The 26,530-nt window shown below is 29.9% G+C and overlaps 1 protein-coding gene across 1 annotated transcript in view; it reads right to left on the reverse strand.

Annotated features, from left to right (window-relative positions):
- Positions 1–7,436: 7,436 nt before the first annotated feature.
- fax (failed axon connections) overlaps positions 7,437–26,530 on the reverse strand; it is a 38,052-nt gene continuing 18,958 nt past the window's right edge. The window contains exons 2-6 of the mRNA XM_088188113.1: positions 9,141–9,276; positions 8,869–9,071; positions 8,595–8,732; positions 8,232–8,513; positions 7,437–8,015 (exon numbers count right to left, since the gene is read on the reverse strand). Coding sequence (XP_088044239.1) covers positions 7,938–8,015; positions 8,232–8,513; positions 8,595–8,732; positions 8,869–9,071; positions 9,141–9,276 — 837 coding nt within the window. The 3' untranslated portion in view covers positions 7,437–7,937. The remainder of the gene's footprint in view (positions 8,016–8,231; positions 8,514–8,594; positions 8,733–8,868; positions 9,072–9,140; positions 9,277–26,530) is intronic.

The following is a 26,530-nucleotide window of genomic DNA, read 5'->3' on the forward strand; positions in this document are numbered from 1 at the left end:
TATTTTAAAATCTGAAATGAAAAGATAATTATATAATATTTCAATGTCAATAGCAATAGAGCTCTAAATTTTTCAATAGTTAAAACTACATATTTACAATATTATTTTTCATGAATCTTCAAACTTGACTACTTATAAAATATTATTATAACATATTCTAAAAATTGCGACTTTACTATGAAGTTTTTTATTAAAAATAAATTCCTGATATTCACATATAATATTTAAAGAAACAAGTTAAATAGCTAACTATATAGCTTTGTATATAAACGGTTGAAAATGAGTATATGTGTGTGTATAAATATATATTTTATATTAATGTAACATTTTGTACCTGGTGAAGTATTATTGATTTTATAGTAACATAATGTTTTAGGACATACTAAAACAATTGTTAATTAGCAACTTTTTCTAAAATGTTATTTACATTTAACCATTACTATTAATAATTTCCCTTGGACAAAATAATTACTCCCTATTGATAAATAACACAATCTATTCACTGTTACATTATTAAAAAAATCCAATATATACATACGGAAATTGCCTCAACTATTTGCAATAAATCTGCGTATGCTTTGTTTTTAGAATAAAAAGTAAAAGCTTCTTATGAAACATTTTATTCAATGGTTAGTGCTATAGATTTTTTAAAGTTATATCAAAAAAACCGATCAATACTGTTGACCATATGTACATTGAAATAATTTTAAAATGTTTGATCCATTCGCAATTGTTATTTTAAATATCTATGTATATTTGAGGGTTAGAAACATCACATGAGACAACCATAAAATAAAAACTATATCATTAACAAAAATTAATACATTTCAACTGTGTATTGTTTTAGTCCATTTTTTGTATGATTTAGGCAGTTTTCGAACCTATATACTATATAGGATTTAGGTGTAAATATATACATATACTTAAGACAATTAATCAATGTATATATATATATTCAACACAGGCTATTAGCTTAGTCCAGGCAGTTTTCGTGTGTTTATATAGAATTTAGGTGTGAATATATTTAGGATAATTTGTTTATGTATGTATTCCACACAGGTTGTTAGTATTATTTAAGCAAATTCCGTATGTATATATAGGATTTAGTTGTAGAAATGTAGATATATTTAGGATAATTAACCCTTTGAACGCAGAAATCAACTAAAGTTGCCCAAATGATTTTTTTATCTCTTTACGCAAAAATGAATAAAAAAAATGCTTTTCAAGAAAAAACTTTTTTTTGTGAATAAACATAAAATATCATTATAAATAAATAAAAATTTAAAAATCAGAACATTTAAACACAGTATCAAGATAAAATTAGTATTTTTAAACAATTAAACATTATTTTTGATTAACGCGTCAAAGGGTTAATTAATGTTTAAATTCAACACAGTTTATTAGTATTATTTAGGCAATTTTTGTATATGTATCTATATACATATTAAGGTGTGAATATGTTAATTGATTTGTGTATATATTTAACACAGGTTATTAGTATAGTTTATTCAATTTCTGTATGTATATATAGGATTAGGTGTAAATATGTACATATGTAGGATAATAAATTTATGTATATTTTCAATACGGGTTTTAAGAAAATTTTAGTCTAATATTAATTTTATTTATAATAAAAATAATTGGTCTGAATCTTAAATTCATATATCTCATTAACATTAATTTTCTTTAATGGTCAATTTTGGAATTGGTAGTAGCTGGTTGTTACTTCATCAAAGAGAGGCATTGTGTGAAGTGTTTTTTCAGTTGTCCATCTTAGCTGATTTAAGTCGGCTGACAAGAGTTCTCTCGCCAGTTGTAGATTCCATGTAAATCTGACCCAATATTTGAGTGTAGTTCGCGGATAGGCTAATGATATATACCTCACAGTTCCAGTGTTCTTAGATGAGTATTTTTTATGGAGAAATTCAACCGCTTATAAATCGTCCTTATTTCCACGATTTTGGTTCTTATGCAGGTGTCATCTAATTTGATTTTTAAACTTTCTTACGCTTGCAAAGTGACATATTTTACATCACGGATTTTACAATGATATCATATTAATATTAATTTTCTGTCATACTATTTTTACAACTTTTTACTTAAAAGAAGTTTGTCTGTATATTGAACAATTAAAAATGAATTAAATATAAAAGGTTAGAATTTAATCTAAAAGTGAATTCATGTTAATGAGAAAATATGGAAATTAAAACAAAGATGATTATAAGCCACTCGTTGGTTGTGATTCTGTTATACCATATTTTATTACTAAGAAATATAATTTGTAAATATTAAAAAAATAATTGAGCACAATATTTAAAAAAAACTATATATGGTTACCTATCAAAACTTAACAACGAAGCTTTACAATTATTAATAATATTTTAATTTATATATTTGCGACGTTTTAAAGATTCAATATCTTTTATAAAATCCATTTCTCTCAAAATACTGATCATACATATGTATTTTGGAAGTGACAACATTTTTACACTCATATTTAATATTTTCAATTTGATAGTAAAAATGTTTTATATACATACATAGGTATAAAAAGACACATTTTTTAATATTGTCATTAAAAATTAAGCATATTATTATCACTCAATTAATTACTGCTTGATATATTTCTGATTTTTATTTGTTGCATATTGATTCAACTATTCCATTTCATGATTTTTTATCTTATTTTTTTTTTAATTTTAAAGCTAAATGTATTTTAAAAAATAGCATATTAATCAAAATGTCTATTAACATTTAATCATAATATTTTTCTGCAACTTGTTCTTTTCTTAATTATCAAATATATCTCTAATAATCAATATAATATATTATGTAATACATACAACATATAATCTATAATATAAGTTTTAATATATATATATACATATATAATACTTATGCATTATAATAAATATTGTGTCTGCCAAATTATAATACCTATTTTTATAATACTATATTATGGAGTTTATTGAATTATTTTTTTACTAATTCTTATATTATATAAAATTGAAATAAAAATTACTATATTGTGAATTTTTAAAATGTGTCATAAAATTTGTTTTTATTATGTAGTCACAAAATAAATAATAAAATACTTTTAAACCTTTTTTATTCTTTATCTTTAGTATTGTATTTGTAGAAGTGAATAAATCTTTCTCAATTATCCTAATAGATGTTGTTTAATCTTCGATGAAACGAGAGTTTGTATAGGTTTGTAATAAATATTCTTTTAAAGAAAGCAATAAATAAAGATTAATTTCAGTAAACATATATATTTCATCCCGAATGTTAAAAATCGTCGAACAGTTCAGTCAAAATGTGAGAAAATATATTAACGCAAAGTTTCTTCATTAAAACAGTGGTCACTGAATTGTTGCTTTACAGTGATAAAAAACTTCTTTTATTATGTATAGCTTTTTGACAGAAATAGATTCGCAAAGATCAGATAACATATTATTTATCATTCGCAAAGATCAGATAACGATTTAAATATGCTTTGTTAAATATATAATGTCCTAGCTCCACAATTGGAAATATAATACCAAAAGCCTAACGATAATTATCTTAAAACTTTCCAATCGACAAATGATGTAAAGCAGTTGAAAACTTCTGCTATATGGTAAGTTTAAAATCAGAGAAATGTATAAGTATCATAATATTCTTTCGTGAGATTAGGAAAATCTAGGAAAATATAAATTGTTTTTATTGCAATTGTAAGTATATATCAATAGATCCGATCTCCCAGACACTATAGAAATTTAAAAACTCTAGGGTCCATATAGAATTTGAATCCAGGTCTTAATAGTCACTAACCTATACCACTTGGCTATCGTGATGGTAAGTTAATTATAATTATAGATTATTATAATTAATACTGTAAATATTTATGACATTGAAAATTTTATATTTTTATTATCAACTTGCAAAGTGCTTTAGGTTAAAGGGTATCAGATAGATATTCACAGTTGACTAATAATGTATTCTTAAAAATAATCAAAAATTTAATGAAATATCGTGGTTCGAAAATATACTTATTTAAACAAAATAAAAAAGAATGACACAAAAAACATTGGCATAACTCTTTTAACTTCATCTGAACAAAATGATGATGTGTTGTATGCTTCTAATAATATTTCGTTACTGATAAGTAAATCGGAAAAACCGATTATTAATGGCGAAGAACTCATTCTGCTGGCTATAAGTGAAGCAATAGCTAACGTTGATATTATCAAAAAAATTCATTTGAGCAATAATACAGTACTAAGAAGAATTTATAGAATGTGAGTCTTGAAAAAAAATCACAGAATATACATGTATGTAATTCATAAAAGATTAAAAAATACCAGTAATTATTATTTTCTTAAAATTTGCAAAATTTCTATTGTGTGCATTTTTCAGGTTTTTTGCAGAACAATATGCCAACTACTATTTAGACGGATTAAAGAGATGGGAGCATCATTGTGAAAAGTGTATAGACTCACAAGGAGACTATGTTGAATAATACTGAATTTGCCAAAAATACGTGTTTCTGCCAAAAAATGCATATTTTTATTATATCATTTTGTCTTAATTTTTTTTAAATTATGACTAATTTTAATTTCTTATCATATTTTTTTCTAAAAATATTATTGTATGTGCAAGCAATAAAGTTTCTTTTTCGTAAAAAAGTTTCTTTGTCAACTGAAAATGCACGTATAATTAATGTAAAAATTAATAAAACGTATGTAAAATATTAATTATTCTTTTAAATTAGCACAACATATTTTTTTTTATTATGAAAATCTACATATTTTGTAATATAGCTCATAGAAGAATAAATTAAAATCAATCTACTTTTTTTGATATAATGTATTTAAATTTTTTTCAAGTCTGGTGTACATTTTATGCAGAAACGCCGTGTCAGTCATGTCCAATGAGAAAACAACGTTAACGAGTGACTGTCGGAGCGTGAGGACCTTTTATTCAGTATTGACAGTTACCTATCACTGCCATGGCACATTGGTAACAATTGATGGCAGTCACCGGTGGCTGTGTTTTTTTTGGTTAATTATACAATATGATTCATGAAAATAAAAAATATTATATTTTTTAAGGAATTTTATTAGCAATAAAATTTAAGAATACACATATTTTACCACACAAATAATTCATGAAAAAAAGCTCAGACAATAATTGTTACATATGTATTTATGTATGAATATATCTTACAGCTAAGATATATTCATACACATATTATTATGGCGTACAAATATCTTACTACGAGTATAATGTTATTAATGCTAAAATATAGTTTTTTCCATATTTAAATCTCTGAAAGAGTAAAAATTATCAATTTTCATTTTATCCGACAGTAAACGCATCAGAATCGTTTTATATCAAAATAAAAAAACTACATAATTATAATAACAATTTCCGATTCTTTAAATTAAATTACTTAAATCATCGTAATGAATAATAATATATAATTTTGTATAATTGTATATAATATAATAATAGGTATACACTTACAACAAAATATTATGAACTACATACATTTATAGCGGATAAAGTTAGATAAAATAATCATGTCATGGTTTATTCTGTAATGAGTAATTCATACATACACACGTGCAGGTGTAATAACGAAGTAAGCCGTTGAAAATGTATTTTTATTACGAGTATACATAAAAATCCGTGTGGCTGTTCCTTATAAGTAATCCGATTCTGTTCACCGATCAGTGGTGAATGCTGACGCCATTCCGAGTGTTTGCCAAACTTGTGCACGTGGATCTCAATTTAAATTCTATATAAATAGATCTAAGAAGAGATTTAATGATTTATAAATAAATATAATAAATATATATATGTATATACACACACACACAATATTGTGTGTATGTAAATGAACATATTGTTTTCCTTCTAAGGGTTGTGCATAAAGGAGAGATTATCGTATCAATGTGTGAATAGAAATGGATGGGGGCGATTATATATGGGAACCACACAGTTTTACGAACAAAGAATACGCCTATGTATTAAATTTATATAATCTAAAACACCATCTACAGATTTATCATTACAATAAAGTTTGACATTCACTCATGTTTATAATATATATATATTAAAATATTTTTTAACTTTTACTACGGATATTGAAAGATGCTGCAATTTTCGTAATTGTATTGAACAATTTGTTTATTTTCGAGCTCCTCAACTCAATAGAACAAAATATGCAAATAGTAAGAATATAATTATGCAGCACCCCTCATGATCCGCATATACAATTACATAAAAAAATGTATACGTGAATGTAGCGAAATGAATTCACCACCACGTATTTAAATAAGTAAAATTTATAATTAGCATTCACCACTGTTTACTTATTAAAAATTACAGTTTCTCAACTTTCATGCATTTATAACCTAACCTGTATGTAGGATTCGTTTTTAAATATAACGAATAGATCGCTAATCCTACATTTTCACTAAATGTATACGCATCGATATGTCGATGTCGTGAAGGTTTTCAGCTATCTTACTTAAATATATACCAAAAAAATCCGTTGTCTCGTTTACAACCATCATACGAAACTCTTCACGGCATCGCATAACACATGTTTTACTCCTAGGGGTATATTTATTTATTCAATGGGCTTTTATTATATATATAAATATATATATATATATATATATATATATATATATATATATTTATATATATATACATATATATATTTATATGGAAATGTAGGTTTTTTCTATAATATATATTACACAAATCGGATTCAAACCGAAAAAAGGTATGCAAACAATTATTTATTATTATCCTAATAGCGAGCCGGGCACGGCCGCTTTTTCACTTATTTTCATATATTGGCAGTGTGATCAGCAGATTGTTGTGGTGCGCACTTGATAGGCTTACACCTTACGACACTTATCACTAAATAAAATATACATATAATTGGAAAAAAAAATACAAAAAATAAAATAAAATAAAAACTGTATTCTACATACTTTTATTTTTAAGCAATTATAAATGACATGCTATGTGTATGTATAATATATGACATCATATTAATTATCATAACACCTATTATCATAACACTATTATAACTTTACTTTTCATTAATTTTATTTAAAAGGAAGTAAGTAGTACGGCAAAAGTGCGCGTATCAGTTTTTTTTTTTAAATTGGTTAGAAAAACCAGTTACATAAACATACGAAAAGGTCTTATTCATATAAATCAGAAGACAGTATTTAGCAAACCTCAGACTCATATATTATATTTAATATAAAAATAATAATAATAATTATAATTAAAAAAAAACCTAATCTATCCATATATTTGTATATGTATGTATGAAAATCTTATTTATTCATGAATTTCATAATGTAACCGCTATGATGATTCATCGGATTCATATCTATATCTATACAATACACTACAATTTCAATCTATTTTTGCAAACAAAAAAAGCTGTCTTCATATCTCAGAATGTTTCATAATAAACAATGTTCTTGGAATGACGAAGCGGTTACAAAAAAAATCATATTTCTCGTACTTTTACCAATCAATTGTATACTTCTTACTTATAAATCTTAAAGTAATGTGTTATTTTTATACAACTGGGTGTAGTATAATGATAATATCCTGACAAATAAAAAAACGATACATTCATACGCATTTTGATCGTGCTAGGAAAATATGCAATGGAGAAAAAAAATCTAAGAGTGTAAATGAACGGTGTATGCGTGTGTGTATGTGTGTGTGGTATGTGTATAGGTAGTATTTGTAAGTTTGTCTGTAAAACCCTTAAAAATGAATTTTCTCATTGCTTATTTTCCTAGAAAAATAGTTATTAAAAAAATCTGATAATATGATAATTAAATATGGTTACAATTAATAACTTTACGAAAAGCAAATGGTTCTGACATATATATTTATATTGCTGTCTTCGCTTATTTTGCTTCCTTGTCCTTTTCGTTTTCTTTTTCTTTATTCTCCTCGGTGTCCTTCTCGACTTCCTTTTCGTCAAGCTGGAAATTTAAAAGCAAATAATTACTCTTATTGTTCAAATCTGTTCCTGAACAATAAAATTGCCGGTAGGCATATTCCTTCATGATGATAGCATTTTATAATGACTAAGAAAGCTTTACTATACTGAGAAACTCAAACTAAACAATCCAATCTTAAGAAATGGTCTAAATTGAAATGCAGCGGTCAAGTCATATTGAGTATTGAATACAATTTACCTTTTCTTTTTCTAAGTCTGCGTCTGTAACGGGAATAACCTTCTCGGACGGGCCCGTGCCTTCCTTGACTTCTTTGACGTCCTTCTCAGCCTTTGGCAGATGAGCGTTTAGATCGAGAGTATTGCAAATGTCATCCCAATCAGGGAAGCAGCGCTCCTTCATTCGAGACACATGTCCCACGAGGTTGGGGCACTCAGTGCTCATATAGTCTCTCAGTCCGTAGGAGATTTCCTTATCGATGAAGTGAATTTGAGCAAGATTAGCGAACGCGACCACATCCAACTGAAATATTTGAGAAATTGTCACGTCAACATATGATATTACCGCAAGTGTGTTGTGATAGAAATTTAAGATTCATTTTACATTGGTGGGCTCATCTCCGAAGAAGAAAGGCTTATCGCCCAACATGTCAGAGAGCACGCGAAGATCGTTGTTTCCGAATTCAGCAATCTCTTCAGCCTTGTGTACACCGATGCCTTGAGCTTTAACTTTTTTGAAGGCCTAAAAATATTAATATAAATAAATACGTTTATTGATGTATGATGAATATTTAAGACATACATTTATAAATTAGATATTTTTAAACTATAAACAACTAATACAATACAATATTTATTATATATAATTATATTATTACCTTTCGTCCGTAGGTGTATTTGAACATGTAATATAGAATATAATTTGGTAATCTGGTACCGACGACTTGCTGCAAGTTCACTTTGTAACCTTTGATTATGTTATCTGGGTATTTCGAACGCCACCAATTAATTATAACGAATAGATGGTTCTCAATCATGGAGATCATGGCGTGAGCGATGTTGCGCTGCTCGGATGTCAGGCCTGAAGTTGACAATAATATTATGAGATTAAGTTATATGACAAATTTAAGATATGATAATAATAACTCACCAGCATCCAAGTCTTTGTTGAATTTTTGAGAGAGCTCCCGAATGATGATGGCGCTGTCGGCGATCTGTTCGCCGTTCAGCTCGACAAATGGCAGCTGTCCCTTGGACGATTTGAACTTCATTTTGTGGTCCACATTCTGTTGACAATGAAAAATAAGAGCATTAAAAATTGAGCTATAAGAGACACTACTTAAACGAATATGTAATCACAATAATAAGGAATTAAGAAAATGTATAATTTAATAAGGATCTCATTAACGTATCCACGCAAAATATTCAATATTGAAAAAGTTAATAAAACAGGAACGATTGACGATAATTTATTAATCTGCGTATTTCAATAAAAAAATTATATATATATAAGGAATTATTGAAAATTATGGGGAACAGAAGATAAAACGGCAATGGTTGTTCAGTTGTAATTCTTATTTATTGAACTACAATAATTATATTATTTAATATGAACTTAGCATCAATAATTAAAAAATGGACTTATTATTCCAGAGATACATATGTATGTACTATATGCTATTTGGTAGTCAGTCGCTCTTGCCCTATTGATCTTTATCCTTCAGTCACATTCAGTGGCGTAGCTAGGGTATGTGCCGCCCTTGGCGATTTTTAAAATTGCCGCCCCCCCCCCCCATATATTTTTTGCAGGATTATAAAATCAGCATAGCAAAATATTAAGCTCTTGTTATTCGTGGATTTATATATGTTTTAGTGCATTCAGGGTTAAGAACCACACTGGACGATCCCATTGCGAATATGCCGCCCCCAAGCAAGTGCCGCCCGGGGCGGCCCGCCCCCTCCGCCCCGCCATAGCTACGCCACTGGTCACATTTAAAGGCTTTGTAAAAAAATTGCGAAACATGATTGCTATATAAGATAATACGCTTAAGAATATATTATTGATTTATTTAAATAATTCTGCCGGTTTCGAGATTGGTTAAAAATTGGATTTGTATGCTTCAGCAGTAATTATTTCATTAATTTTTATAAAAGTTAAAAATGTAAATATCAGAAATGGCTTGAGATTCGAGTTTCCAAATATTCGTTACTTTTAATCGAATATCAAATAGTAAAAGATGAATCATAAGTATCATAAATAACAAACATTCCAATTTTATTATAAATATATATCAAATGGAGGAATCTGTTTGTGCATGAACTAAAAGGCTTCTTATATCAAATTAACCGCGTCCATCTGAGCATTAAGAATTTAAAGTGTTGTGTAAAGAAAAAACTGCAAAATGTTTTTTAAACCTCTCATATTCTCTTTGTATGATTATGTAATCGCTTCTTTGCAAAGTGAAATTTTACAATATAAGTCATGAAATATGTCTTAAATGTTATAGAACTGTTACATACAATGCATCAAAAATAATAAAATTATCAGATTTATAGGCTTCGGAAAACGCTAATTTTAGCTGCCTCGTTTTTATAAGCTTTAGCATGATTTTTAGTGGTTTTTAGACAAAAAATATGTTACAAGATTGAAAAAAATTCTCCTTCTTTATATACATCAGACATCAGTAAATTGATTTTGATAACTTTCTTCATAGCATGAGTGTTCAGCAGGAAACTTTTTGTAAAGGACTTCTGAAATGTCGAGCAAATTGATGACATTTTAACCGTCTGTTACAATGCAAACTATATCATTACTTGATGAAATACAGGGCTTTATACAATCATAAAGCACTTTACATTTGCACAGAGAGCAATTCGATTGTTTTTGACAAAAATCATTTCTGAAATTTTTGGGATTATGCTTACTAATTCTGTTATAAATCGGTCGGTATCTTGGGATTAGTATATTCTCGTAAAATTATTTTAAGGGATAGACTAGCGCAGGGGTGGGGAACCTTTTCACGTTTGAAGGCCGCATTTAGTTAGTTCCAAGAAAAAAAGGCCGCATTCAAGAAATTTCGATCGATGACCTCAAAATCAGTACCAGAAATTTTTGGCCTCCGCAAAATATCATGGGTTGATTACGCTCTTTTTCCCATAGTTCTTTGATCAAAGGATATATATTGAATTATGAAATTGTGTATTTATTTTATTTATTAAAAAAACAGTCAAAAATCCGCACCAAAGGAGCCAAAAGCCCACATGCGTAACAAATATTAGCACTTGAAGTTAGAAAAATTGTATTACTTCACACTGGTTTAATTAATATTAACACTTTACCGACCGGCAGTTTCACTATTAGACTTACGCTTAATGCCGGCACTTTTTCGCGAATCTGCGCAAATATTAGCTTCTCATTTAAATTTATGTATCTTTTAATACTGTCTGATTTTTCTCAACATGTTATTAAGATTGAAATTGAAGAATTACAAAATACAGTCAGTTCTCGAGTTACGACGGGGTTCCGTTCCACCACCTTGGTCGTAACTCAAAAAGGTCGTAAGTCGAAAATCATACAAAAAATAATTAAAAACAATGCATACATGCGAAATAAAAAAAAAACACTTTTATTGCTGACTTCAAGTTGTTAACTAAATACTTTTTAGCAAATATCTACATAAATAATTTATTTATAAGAATTGATCTAGAGTATTTTTATCATCTGTGCTACTGATATCCATTGTTAATTGTTAAGATTTTTCAGCGAGTGCAGTGATAGTGCTTGTTTTTCTTAAAAAAACGTCCAGGTTTGTTTGTACAGTTTGTTGTTTCTTTTCTCTATAAATTTCATAATAACACGCAAGTGCTTGCTGAATAAAGCCGTGTACCTCCGAAGATCTATCGATGTCTTTGTCCATATTTTCAAATTTTTTAATAGCATCATTGATTTGGCTAAGAGCTGCAGCCATGTCTTTTAACACAAATTTTTTTGGTGGTTCTTCGAGTTCATCTAATTCTTTTAGCTCCATTACATTTTTTTCTGCAACTCGTTGTTCCTCAATCTTAATCATATCTTGGTTTGTGAGTTCCTCAACATCATTTTCCAAAAGATGAATTACATCTTCATTATCAACTTCCAGATTAAGTTGCTGAGCACATTTTACAATAATATTTGCTATCTCATCTATTTCCCCTTCTTTATTAAAATACATATTGTCATTATATCTTTTTAAGAGTTTGTTCCATATGCCGTTCATACAATTCGTTGTTACTTTAGACCATCCTTTTGAGATATTGTTTATTGCATGAAAGAAGTTGTAATTTTCCCAAAATTCTCTCAATGTCTGATGTTTGTCTGTTCCTGCAATTGCTTGGGCAAAAGTGATTCTTAAATAATGGGCTTTGAAGTTAGCAATACCCTCTTGATCCATCGGCTGTAGAATGCTGGTGGTGTTTGGAGGTAAATAAACCATTTTTATATTTGGATATGATTCACCTAAGTGTGGAGGATGGCCTGGAGCATTGTCAAGAATCAACAACATTTTAAAGGCTATGTCGTTTTCATCAAACCAGTCTTGAAATTATGTATATGACAAAAAAAATATTTTCATAACTTTTTTTTTCGTCGTAACTCCGAATGGTCGTAAGTCGAGGTGGTCGTAGCTCGAGAACTGCCTGTATATGTAAATTTTTTTTTAATTTCCCTTTATATACGTCCAAATATTTTTTTTTCAAAATATTATATATTTAATCATGTTTTAAAAAATTTAAATGAAACCCTAAACATATTTTTTTAATTTGACATGGAAACTATATGCAAAAGATGCCAATTGGCGTCCGCAGTATTTAATGTTCGGCACGCTCAGGACGCCAATTGATGTGACCGGTAGGTAAAGTGTTAAAATATTGTTCTTAAGACCGCAATGACTTAGTAAATAATACTTAAGAATGTTATTTGTGTGTGTTTTTTTTTATATATACATATATATTAAAACAAATAAATTATAAAACAAATCACAAGATCGAATCAAAGACGACGCAACTGAAAATCTGTGGCGGCTGAGGTTAGGTAAAGATTACGTCCTAGATGATGACCTCAATATCGATGGTCGAAACGTCGGCAAACGAGATGCGAGCCAGAGAAGGCGCGATAAAAGCCCTTAATTTAAACAACAACATAAAAACCCACGTTGTCAGACCCAATGCATATTGCAATGTATTATACAATAACTTTATTGCTTTGTTTTGCGGCAATTTTCGATATATTATACTCACCGGGACCTTTTGTAATATACATTACAGTGTACACCATATTATTTCAAAATACAAAATATATTTTCAATACCCTGTACTTTATAAAATAATTTACCAAAAATAATATTTATTTTTTAATAAAATCCGATTTCGTTCAAGAATTACCAATAAGCATTTAGTATTTTAAGTGGCGCCTCATTTGTGATATGAAAATTCTTAACGCGGCCCGCCAGCAGAGTAATTGTTCGGGGTAATTCATCAGAATTGTTTACTGGCACAGGTAATGGAACAAGGTGCATATAATGAAAAGTTTGAAGCACATAAATCAAAACGATGTAAGATGGTCATCTCGTTCTCAAGATCCAGGCTAGACAGAAAACTACTATTTAAATGGAAGTGTCCTTGATTTCACATATGATTTACATTACATATGAATCACAATTCCGAAAATTTCAACATTGATTTTTTTCATGAATAATTGAGTTGAAATATTGTACAAAATTACTGAAGAAAGGCCTGCAATGAATGATATATTTTGCATTGGTAAACGTCATGGTACGAGTTACAAAACTTGTCACTCCAGATCACCAATTATGCATCGCTCGTGTAATTCACCTCGCTATTTCAGAACTTCTTAACAAAATATTTAGAAACTTTAACTTTTAGAATCATGCTATGAATGAAATAAAGTAATTAAAAACTTCATCAAATTCAATATTTACTCGATACAATGGTTTTAATTACATTTAATTCAAAGAGAAATCACAAAGGGACTTCTACTCCATATGTGTATATTCATAATACATTGGGTTTAAAAATATGTTATGTTTTCATATATACCAGTTGATTATTAACATATACAATGGATTGAGTCATTGTTGAACAATTTAAAAAAAAATTCACAACCCCGTATATCTTTAGTAAATCGCACAGTCGTAACTTCAAATCATACACGATTTTCCTCTACAGCGGTGAAAAGCCCCTAGCGAAGCTAGGGTCTCGCATCCCCCGCCTGACGCTTTTCCCGCCGACCATGAAGTGGAGGGGCGGCGGCCCGGGACTGGAGGGGCCGCGCTGCCCTCATCTCTTTCTCTCCGAGCCGTTGGCATAGCGACGGAGCTGTATTGATTCCCGGGGCCGTGGGGTCTATGTCCTCTGCAAGCCCGCGCCGCCGCCGCTGCACACTCTCACATAGACGTGCTCATATCGGCGGCGGCCTTTGCAATGATCCGATTCCGGGATTCGCGAATTACTCTAAGCTAAATGTACCAGATTTTTATTTTAGCGGACGAACAGACAGACGAATGCACATACATGCGCGAGGGTTCGCAGAGGTCTCGAGATGTATCAACAGGTCCCGCGTGGGCTAAACTTCTGAGGGGTGTGCCTCAGCCGAGCCGAATCGCGTGCAAAAAAGAAAAGAAAAATTACAAACAAAGCCAATCATTTTTTGGCATTCATGTGTAAACTAGCTGGTACTTTTAATAATTATAGATAATTAAAAATTTCCCTGTATAATTATATCTGCTGGTAGGATAAATATTGATATATTAGCCCTTTGCCCTCATGATCTATTTTATGGTAAGTAGGTAGCGTATGTAATATGTATTGAATAACATATTTATATACACACAAAACATAAAGAAATCAATAGAAAAAATTGTTCTACCTTACGTTACTGACAGTCACAAAACAGACAAATATGTATCTTGTGTGCTGACAATACAATAAGGTGATAATTTATGATTTCCCAAATAATTATTGTAGAGCTCAATAATTGCATCAAACTTCCAATCAACAATTCGATTACCCAATGCAGGAGTTAAATCGGGAGGTACCCAAGCGGTCAAAAATTTTTTAGCCAAATTTATATGCGTGAGAATTTGAATATTATGCGATATATTTAAACGTCTAAAACAAAAAGGGAGCGCTTTCTTGAAATAGGACACCACCGTGAGAAAATCTTTTTGAAGATTAAGTCAAAGTATCCGACATGAATCAAAAAAATTAAACATTTCCGCAAATGCCTTAAGAAAGATTGCAATACAAACGACCGTGTGTAATCTGTTCTAGAGGGCAACGGAAAATGTGTAAAAACAAATTTTTGTGCCATAGGTGTAAATATGGGAGCACCTAGGCTGTCCCATATACACAGACAGAAAAGAAAATTTCATATGAATACGGCCATTGGTATAAATATGGGAACGCGTACAATCAACAATCACTTTCACGGAGATTTTTCTACTGACATTCACAATTGAACATCCACTTCGGAGTGCAATGCAATACAAGTTCTAGAGCTCTCTACCTTGGACCAACTAAGTTTGTACAAACTTTGACGAAGAGGAAACCAACTCAACTTCAGACTATCGAAGTCGCTGTAGCTTACGCACCCACGGAAAAAAAAACTTAACGTATAACTAATATATAAAAATTGTACGTGACGATCTCGATTGTTTCACAAACAATAAATTTCTGAAACGAAGGTCAGAACATCGTATATATTATCATAAGCTTGGACCTTTTTATGACCTCCAAAAACAAATATGAGTTTTTATTTATTTAATAAATTAATAAAATTTCCCATTCACTTCTCTTTTGAGCTAAACCTTACCAAAAATCTCCAAACAATTGATTCATGAGTAGTGTGTGTTTAGCATAAGTTTTGTTTCTGCTCATCATAGTTATAATTTAATAATTTGCGATGTGACTAGAGTTTTACTTGTGTGTCTATTATTTTAAAGTGTTCTAAACTCTCAATTATTTTTTTCTGATTTCCTATTTCATTATAATCAGATTTCCCTTTATATTGGGCGATTGGAAACATGTAATGGTATAGGCATTTGACAGATATAATCACTTTCTTCACTATCAATATAAATGGAAATTCGGAATACAATAAATACTCTTCCCAGTAATATCGATATATTGAGCCATTGCACTTTTTACACAATAAAAAAGTCATTCACGAGATAGTTCCACTTGTTAGTCTTTTAAAAAAGAATAAGAGGTCTATTAAGTTTCTCAAAAAAAAATATTAAGATTGTAATAATAAATTCAAATTATAGAAAAAAGTATTCCTTGTTTTTCTGAAGACCCTGTATAGCGATTTTATCGAATAGAAGGATTAATATAATAATACGTTAATAATTTAAATATGTTTACCAAAACATTCCCTTGTAATAAGAAAATAATCATTGTGGCGGGAAACCCTCTAAATTTTGGAACAATTCATGAATGCTATTGTTTTTCAGAATTAACCCATAATATTATATATAATAGAGCTAAATTCGCATATAGCTTGAGAGGTAAATAAATCATACGCTAAAATAAAATTCGTTATTATACGATAAATATACATAAACGCAACATTGAGAAAGAGGGTCGAGAAAGAATTCGAATAAAATTTTATTACATAAACAAACACGAGGGTTTTGGGTAATCTCGAGATAAAAATCCCTCTATAGACCCTCGTTGTAAACATATTCCCAAGACCCAAAAGCAATGTGTTTTATTCAGGGTTAAAAAGGTCAGTTTCGGCGGATATCGTAGCGATTATGTGTTTCCATTGTGATTGCTGATAATATTATATAATAACATAAATATGTTTATATTGTATAAAATTATAGAATAGGATTAAGTTTAAGATTTGGTATTAAATAAAATAATGTAAATGTAATGCTCAGCATATTTAATTGCACCTTTAGATAAATATTGATAAGCTATTATCAATTTATTTTTGCGATGTTTGGTATAAATGCCATGTTTTATTATATCCTTAAACGATTCGCACCATGAGTTATTATATTCAATGAAAACGACGATTAAACGCACATTATTACGACGTCGGATAATAAAATTAATTTTATTAACGTACAACACGAACGATAGTACAGAAGCTTTCAACTAGTGTTCCGGAAGATATTATTTTTGTGGCCTACTTTGGTTATTAAAATGATTAAAGTACATAAAGCTCATCTCATCTCCTGCAGTGTTTTTTAAACGAAGGTTTCCTAGAATGGTATATGTACAGTGTGCGAATTTACAAAAACATATGTATTGAGTAACCAGGTGAAGCACACGCTCTTATATACATACATACATCGAATTGTAAGAGAAAGCTCACACGGAAATATACAAAGAGCTATTGTCTTTCTTCTCTCTTCATCTGGCATATAAAACAATACTTTTCTTACTACTTATTGATCGCGAAAATTTTTAAAACAGTACCATTTTTTAACGTTACCTAAAAATATGGTATGATTTTTTAAATTATTTTTTATAATAAGTGAAAGATTAGATTTTATCGATGTGAAATTATTAATTACAATATGAGTTGATGACCAAAAAACATCAGCGGTTCATTCCGAGATTATCATGAAAAGTCCTAGCTGCTTTACTGAAATCACAGCCGACAATAATACAACTCGACATGCCAGTGAAGACACTCCGATTTCCAAGACGCCATTTTTTTTAAAAAAGTAAAAAAAATAAAAGATTTTAGAAAAAAAAGCAAAAAAAATAAGTAGATGCGGCTGCTGGCCAATATTTCGACCATCAAAAATAGTCGAAATGCCGGCAAACGAGATCCGAAAAATAAAAGGCGCGATACGAAAGCCTTCACATCTGAAAAAGCTAAGTAACATGTTGAATAAATCCGGTAAAAAATTAAACAGCAATATATATATAATGTATATTATGTATGTGTAGCTTGGGCGGGTGCATCCAGTGGCCTTACAGGGCCGGGCTAGAAGCACCGCTGCCTAGCAACAGTGCCAAGTGAGACGGCGCCCTTCCCGCCCTCTTTTCTACAGTCTGATACGAGCCGACGTATCGATTTTGCTCTCCCGCCCATCGCTGCTCCGAACCTACAGTAAAGTGTGCCGGCCAGACGGGCCAGACCACACACGGGGATTTCGCAAAATAATGGTCTATTAGCATTCGACGGCCTCGAAACCAAGGGCCGTACTGAATTAGCCGATGAGGGGTCCTAAGCAAGCAAGATACAATTATGGACCTTTTAGTGTTTAATGTAGCAAAAGTCTATTACACGTTGTGGCATAACAATTATCAAATATAAGACCCCCGAATATCTCATAAGACCTCCAAATAATAGCATATCTGAATTTCCCTATATAATGTATATTCCTTATGTATGCCAATGAGTGAAAAATTAAATCGCTGTTATTTTAACCCTTGGACCGACAAAAGTATAATTTTCATATACAAACTATCAATCAGAACAATTTTAATATAACTTGATGTGTATTAAGCATAAGAACGTTATTTTTAATTATACATATAATAGCAGATAAAGTAGTCGCTAAAAATTAAGCGAATGAGAATTCATTAAAAATGGAGAAGAGATGATACATAGGGGTGGTATTAAATAACTGCATATATATAGCCTGATAATTGGAAATTAACTATAGTATTGTAAAGCATGTCTTCGATGGATTGAAGTAAGAGGGTGGTTAACGACCGACAGATTGGTTAATGTATTCAAGGAAAATAACCCGCTGTCTGAAGAGAACTTTTTACTAACGTTTTTCGTTAAGGATGATAGGTATTGAAATAATATGTATTATGGGTCGCAAAAAGCAATACATTATTGCAATAAAATATTCACGAGTTGAATCAAATGCATTGTTAAATTCGCTTAAGTTTTCAACGAATGTATGGTATATATATTATACATTTGCATAATATATATGCCATACAGACAAGGACTAGTAACTGCATTAAAAATGATTATATATTTATTTAAAAATAATAAGTATGCGGTCGAAATAGCGAAATTAAAAAAATAAAAGCTCTGTTCAAGAAAAGTTAAACTAACTTATGTTTGTATAAATAATTCAAGTACTGTATAAATACTTCAGTTAGAAAAGTATATGTGGGTAGCACTTTCATTTTTTATTTAATACATTTGCATGGTATAACAAATTTACGCAAATATACTCTGCACAGAGAAAAAAACAATACTTGAAAATTAATTCACAAAAACAATTAGATTATATACAATAATAGCTAGACCACAATGCTTCTGTGCGTAGATGGTTAAATAGTAAGATATCTCTTGATCTTGCAGAAAATTTAAGGTATAGATCCTGATTAATGTGCAAAAGATGCTTGTCTCTATCAGCGCTCAAAGGATAATTGATTATCCAACACTAACAAACAATAATTGGAAGTATGCGGCTACACTAAATATTTACGAAACTGAGCTGGTGGGATATGACACATACGTGATTATATTTTAAATCAGTATAAAACTTTTATACGGTTCGTTCACCTCCTTTCTCGCCTCCTAAACTATAGATTGCATTCTAATTTCATGTCGACGTTTTTCAACTAGCTTCCTTCCTCTGCGGAACGTGTTTGAGTTACTTAACAAACATATACAATACACACATATAAGTAACTGAAATTGCGTACCGATAACGATCCACCGTACTATTATTCATACCCGTCGTTATATGTGTAAGGGAAGAGAAAGGGGAGGACTGGAATTCGAGCTGGGCTGCTACTGTATTTTTTCGTTTTGTAGGGTTCTGTGAGTACTTTACGGTGGGCTGACCGCCGGAAGGGTATATCGATCGATTAGCGAGTGACAAATTGTGTATTTATTTTCCACTCTCACATAGTAATAATGTTATTTAATTGGCAAATTTTTAAACGCTGTACTTTAAGAACTAATATAATAAAAAAAAAACATTATAAAATAACAAGGAATGTTTTTTCAATAAATACATTGATTCATTCATTGTTAAAAAAGCTCATTTATATCGAAAATTAAGAAATAAAGATTATTCATTATAAATGTAGAAGTACTTTTGATTTAACAAACAACTACAAAATCGTTGGAATTAATTTAAAGTAATCAATGCAGCATACTCTAAACATAGTTTATCTTAGTTGATCATGTCATTACTGTAAACGGTCCACTCCCAAATTATGAATCAGTGAGACTATAAAGTCACTGTGGGTTATTTGTAACACATTCTTAAAACAACTGAAATGTAATGAATTTTGACTAGTATATTCTTAGTGGTTAAAAAGACTAGCTATATGCACTAGCACATTACTGTATGTATAATAAGAAAAGGTAAAAAATGGATGTTTTATATTTTATACCATCAAACATTTTTTTAAATTGTGCACGGGGAAAAAATAAAAACCTCGATACATGATATAAAATTTATGTTTGTTTAACGCAGTAAAATTAAGGACATATTACTGTGGTCAACTTTAACGACTTTGTATAAAATATGGTAATCGCTTACGATAAAATAACTTATCATTTCAACATCAACTCGAGGGCTGAAAGTGGAAGAAAAAGCTACACAAGGGATCATCAAATTAATAATTCACGACTACATTAACTGTCATGGTATATATAATAATTGTACTTACATATAATGTATAATAACATTTTTTAATACAGTGCAATTCTGTTAAAATATAGAAATATTAAGCGAACCTTATTCAAAGTATATTAGAAATTAAAGTAACATTACTATACATTCATAAGCCTCGAACATTTTTCCAGCCAGCGAGACTCATCACACTTTTACAAAATATATTTATTTTGTAATGGCCAAAGTAATGAAAACCAATGTATTAAAAAAATACAATATATTCAAAATTAACTGTCGAAATTATGAGAAAAAATTAGCTTTGATTTTAAAGTAAATATTTCTTTACAATGTACGTTTAGTATCAATATTATTATATTATCTATGTTTACATGTTAAATAATAGTAAACACATTATGTTCCAATTTTTCACTCCAAAAAAATGTCTATAGTGTATCTAAATCTAATATTTTATATGTGGCACGCGGAGTTATGATGCATTTCCAAAGTGGCCCGTAAGATCATTTGGGCTGACCACCCCTGCTCTAAGATTTAAAATTAATTAGAGATACAATCAACCAAATATTTTAATGATTATATGAACTATAAACGAATATTTTGTATTTATTTACATTTAAATCGTAGAAAATGATTTCGTTTTGTAATGAAAAAAAGCCACTTTCTATACATTGTCATATTTAATTTATGGACAATTAAATAAATAATTATATTATATAAATCATCCTATGTGCCAATTATTATTGTGAAAGCTGTTTGAATAACTAGCAACGTGGCAACCCGTTGAAGAATCAAAATATTTTTTTATAATAAATAACTGATTATTCGTATATGTTATATTAATTAACATCCATTGGTAATTCGAGTTTTATGTAATTGGTATTTGCTCATTTTAGAGTACCACAAAGATTTAAACTAGATTCCTTGCTCTTTTTGTATTAAAAAATCATAAATGTGAAACAGAAAAAAACATTTTAAGACGAAAATGTTCATAACTAGAAGTGCTTTAGTTCCTGGTAATTCACAATATTGTCTTGTCTTTGCTAAGGTGGTGCCATGTAGTGTAAGCAGGTAGCTAAAAATAAAGCACGAATTTTTTACACGTTCTAATACTTCTTTATTCGTGTATGTTGGCTTTTCTATATTATTTATATAAGCTATAAATGATCGATGGTCGCCCCTTAAGTTAATTTTTCACCCTCGTAATCACTCACCCCTATCTAAAAATGGTAATCGACAAAGAAGCCGAACAAAAATTATGGGGCGAGTGACACATTACTGTGCGAGTGTCTAAAAATTCCTTACAAAGCGTTTTTATATTACGATTGCAATTATTAGCCATTTTTCCACACACACTCGACAGTAAGTACTAATTGTTGTTTTAATATATACAACATTTCCACACGATATCGCACGTAGCTCGCATTCTAAAATCCACAGGTGTTTCTCATTTTGCTCGGAATCACCAGCAAAATTCTCGAAAGCTTTGTTTACGATAAAAGTGAACGTTTACGTTTTTAACAGCAATACCCAGAAATGTCGATGATCAGATATTAGACAATTATTTAATTGGAACTGTGTTTAAAAAATATTATTAGAAATGTAATAATTTAAAGCCGGTTTCATATTTCGGTACAATCTTACAGCAAATGGAAACGACTGAAAGGGGTTGACAAAATCTGTTATACTACAAACAGTATGTAAAATCTCATTTAAAGTAAATATATATGTAATGATTTATGAGAAAATTTATTTCAATATCCAACATCTTACACCTTAACGTAAAAGGTCGCAATGTTATCCGTTCAGGAATGCACCTTCATATACGAAGAGGGTTAAAAAATTCCATCACAAGGATGACACGTTCTATTGCGATCCATTTGACTCGCAGCTACCAAAAAAGGTTGACGATTTATGCCAATGAGGCCAAATGTGGATAGCGCCATTTCAAAAAACGCATGCATGAATATTCATTAACTATTGCTTCCGATGAAAAACGAGGAGAGATGTAGAGAGCTCTTTCTTACAAAAGTCATCAATAACCGCATCATATAATATATTATCTTTCATTAATTTGTTAAAAAGTTTTTTCGATTGATGTTAATGCAAGAGCGACAATCTATTCTCACTTTGACTATTTCTAGTGAATGTATTTATTCTTTTCATTGTAGAAAATGATCTTTCTACAGAAGCACTTATCGCCGGTATGGTGAAAATTAATTTGATTAAATTGAATACTTCTGTTAAAATATCTTTAAGTCCACTTTTAATGCAATTTATAGTTTTCAAAGGGAATTCGGGTGACGAATATATATGTATATATATATATATATATATATATATATATATATATATATATATATATATATATATATATATATATATATATATATATATATATATATATAAATTAGTTCACCTTTCAGCCTCATAAAATCAAAAAAATGTTCCATACAAGCGTGATATAAAAAGCGATTCTGGAAAATTATTTTCTTATTCCGATCGTCGGGATATAAAATGTACGAGAGCCTATTTTTTGAAGGATTACGTTTCATAATTACGTAAATAAAAAATGAATAAATGATAAAAATAAATTTAGAATCGTTTTACAATCCCAAGGCATGCGCCGCATCTACCGCATGTATGGATCGCACCCCACTGTATATATATACATATATAAAGTTAAAAATTAGATTGTCTATAAATAAACTAATTAATAAACACAACAAGCTATAATCTCGTCTTCATTTAATTATAATAATTGATAACAAATTTTCCTTAGCTTATTTATAAACATTAAATTTTATACTCATTACTCTTTGACCACATAAATAACATTTTAATCGCTAATCTCAACTTTTAATTATAACTGAACATTGGCCTTTTTTATTGTTCTTTGTTTAACTTGAGCGTTTCAATTGCGGCGCAAAATATGTTATTTGAGAATATTTATGGCTTTGGAAAATCATTTCAAACAATAAGTCAATTAGGCGATTAATACAAGTTGTTTATTATATGTTTGTTTATTGTGTTATTAACCGAGAAAACTCAAAGGTTTCTTAATTTTGATAATAAAAGGAATAAGATGTGTTATAAACGTTATTGATTCGTATTTACGCTTTAATTATGATTGAATAATATATTTTATCAATTTACATAATAGTTTTGCATAGTATTTAAAAATCATTATTGATGATAGATAATATATATTGAATTTATCTAATCTTGTATTTTGGGGTCGATATTTTAATTATATAGTATTGTGTAATTTATATATTGACAAGTATATCTAAAATATTTTAATGAATAAATACAAATATACTGATAAAATAATACTTGCATTAAAAACAAAATTATCGATAGCTATTTTAATCATGTGTTTACCTAAAAATATCCACAGAATATAAGGACAGCGAATACACACAGATACATACTCGGTACATTTATAGTACAAATTTTCCGATGATGAACTTCGCCAGAACGGGAAAAAATAAACACAGTCTTCTGGCAGTATTCACATACACCGAAAATAGAGTGTTTGCACGATTGACTTTGTCCGCGAAAACTGTGCGTCATTATTAAACCATATACATTCCATTTTCTTTAAAAAATAATAGGCAATTACAAAAACACACATAGAGAGGTTAAAATCGATTCATATATTAAATTATGTATGTATGTACAAAGTTTTCTTGAAGCGATTCAACGATTTTTTTTGACAAAGTATATTCCATGATTTTCTATAATAAACTAACATTGTATTGTAATAAAGTCATTAAAGAATATGTAATATCATTTTAATATGTATTAATATTCGATAGTATTGTACTAATCTAAAATTTTATGTCAGAGTTGTTGAAACAGTTCATCAAACGGTCGTGGCAAATTAGACACGTTGATGAGTTTGTTATAGCTCTCCAAAGAGATTGCTAAAATATGTTTTATAAATCTTCAATTCAAGTCAATTTAAGCTTCGGAATGGAACATCCAGACCGATTTCAGTCGGTTGGAAACAACAAACATCATATCAATTGACCAGTGCAAAAGTGCATGCACTTGCGGATGCCAGATTGACACAGAAGCGAGCTGCTAACAGCAGTAGCCTGCGTGTGAGAGATCGAGACAAAGCGAGAAATCGGAAAGCGGTTATTATCCATAAATGGTCTCGAAGTTGGTTCGTCCGGTATTAACAGGTGCGCAATGCCGAAACCGTCGTATATGTACCTTAAATATCAAATATATAAATAATCTAAAGATTAAAAACATTGATATGCATCATAGGTGCTTAGTGATTCGTAGCAAACAAAACGCATTCTCTTCGTTTGAGAACGATAAAAATACTTTAGCAAGATATATCGACAGATATTCACATTCAAATGAGACGGAAAAGGAAGTTGTATTTAGATTTACCTAGTAAATATATAGACTACTAGTTACGTATCAGAACAATACGTACTAGAGTTAAAATATTAGTCACTGTATCTTGTGGTGAAACGCAAACGAAATTGTTGTATAAATGAATTATTGCTCATTTTATTACTGTGAAAATTTTAAAGCGAACAATTGTAGTACATATTACTTTGCATCTATACATCCCGTATGGAAAAAGGGAGATAAAATAAATTGTAATAATTATAGAGGGATTTCATTACTTAGCACAAAGTAAAAAATATTCTCAAAAATCAGATATATGAGGCTAGAAAAATATACCAACGAAATATTGGAGGAATATCAGTGTATAACAGATCTACCTTAGATCATATCCACACAAAAGCCTACGAATATGATATGGTACTGTACCAACTATTCATATGCCTGCACTACACTCTCTAGAAGTTGGCCAAGACAACATTGTCGGCATTTTTCCGAGTCAAAGGGACCGAAGTCAGAGCTGCTCTTTCGAGCGCGAGCGGTGAGATAGAGATAATGATGTGGTGTTTCGCAAACTGAGATAGAACGAGTAACTCGATTCAATTTCAGTATGCGCGTAGGCGTCCTATGGTCATGTCGAGCGCTGCATCGTGGTCACGTGGTAAATTTATAATACCACATGCTTATCGGGAACAGACTCTTACTGACATTTTTGAATATTTTAGGGCACCAAAAGGGATTAATTATATATAACAGATATTGTTATTATATTTTTTTCATATTAAATTAAATAATTAAAAAAGAATTAGTGGTACTTAATTTTGTTAAAAAAAGCGTTTCGAACCGATTTCTTATGTATTTTCCACGATCGGTTTATATAAATGCCCCACTATAACGAATTCTTATTTAGAATCGATGGCGACAAATTCTAGAATATTCACACATGTGGTGTTCATATTCTGAAGTATTATTTTTATGACTTATGGCAGTTTGCAAAAGCCGACAAAGATTTTGCGTAAATTGAATATTTACGACCGAAAAGTTTTCATTGATATTGAATTGGTGAGTGCCCACACAAACTTTTATAATTATCAGTAGCGTAATTTTAATAATATGACAATTTAAAAATTGCGATTATTTGGCACTTTTTTCGATCCCGGCTGTACGTGACATAAGCCGCCGTCCGGACGTCATTCACGCCGCGAAGCGCGCGGGCATGACGAGATTCGCGACAGTGTGGGCGCTTACTCGAAGTCTTAGATCTCGGCTAACTTCCAGAGAGTATAGGCAATAGACTTTCGATTGCATTCATATGAAAAAAATGTTCTGGAAATACTAGACGAAACATCAAAGCGATAGTTAATATACAAATTATCCATATTCATCTTCAACCTGGTGATAGAAGTTATAATTAGAAATCTAAGTATAATATGAAATGTATATATAGATTATAATACATCCCAAGTGTTTGTATATGCTGATGACATGGCGAAAAAATAAATAAAAGTTTCCCATCAATATGGCTGAATATAAACCAGGA

This window comes from Plectrocnemia conspersa, unplaced genomic scaffold (genome assembly GCF_051122295.1).
Source record: "Plectrocnemia conspersa isolate PC_06_02 unplaced genomic scaffold, ASM5112229v1 ptg000006l, whole genome shotgun sequence".
NCBI classification, from domain to species: Eukaryota; Metazoa; Arthropoda; class Insecta; order Trichoptera; family Polycentropodidae; genus Plectrocnemia; species Plectrocnemia conspersa.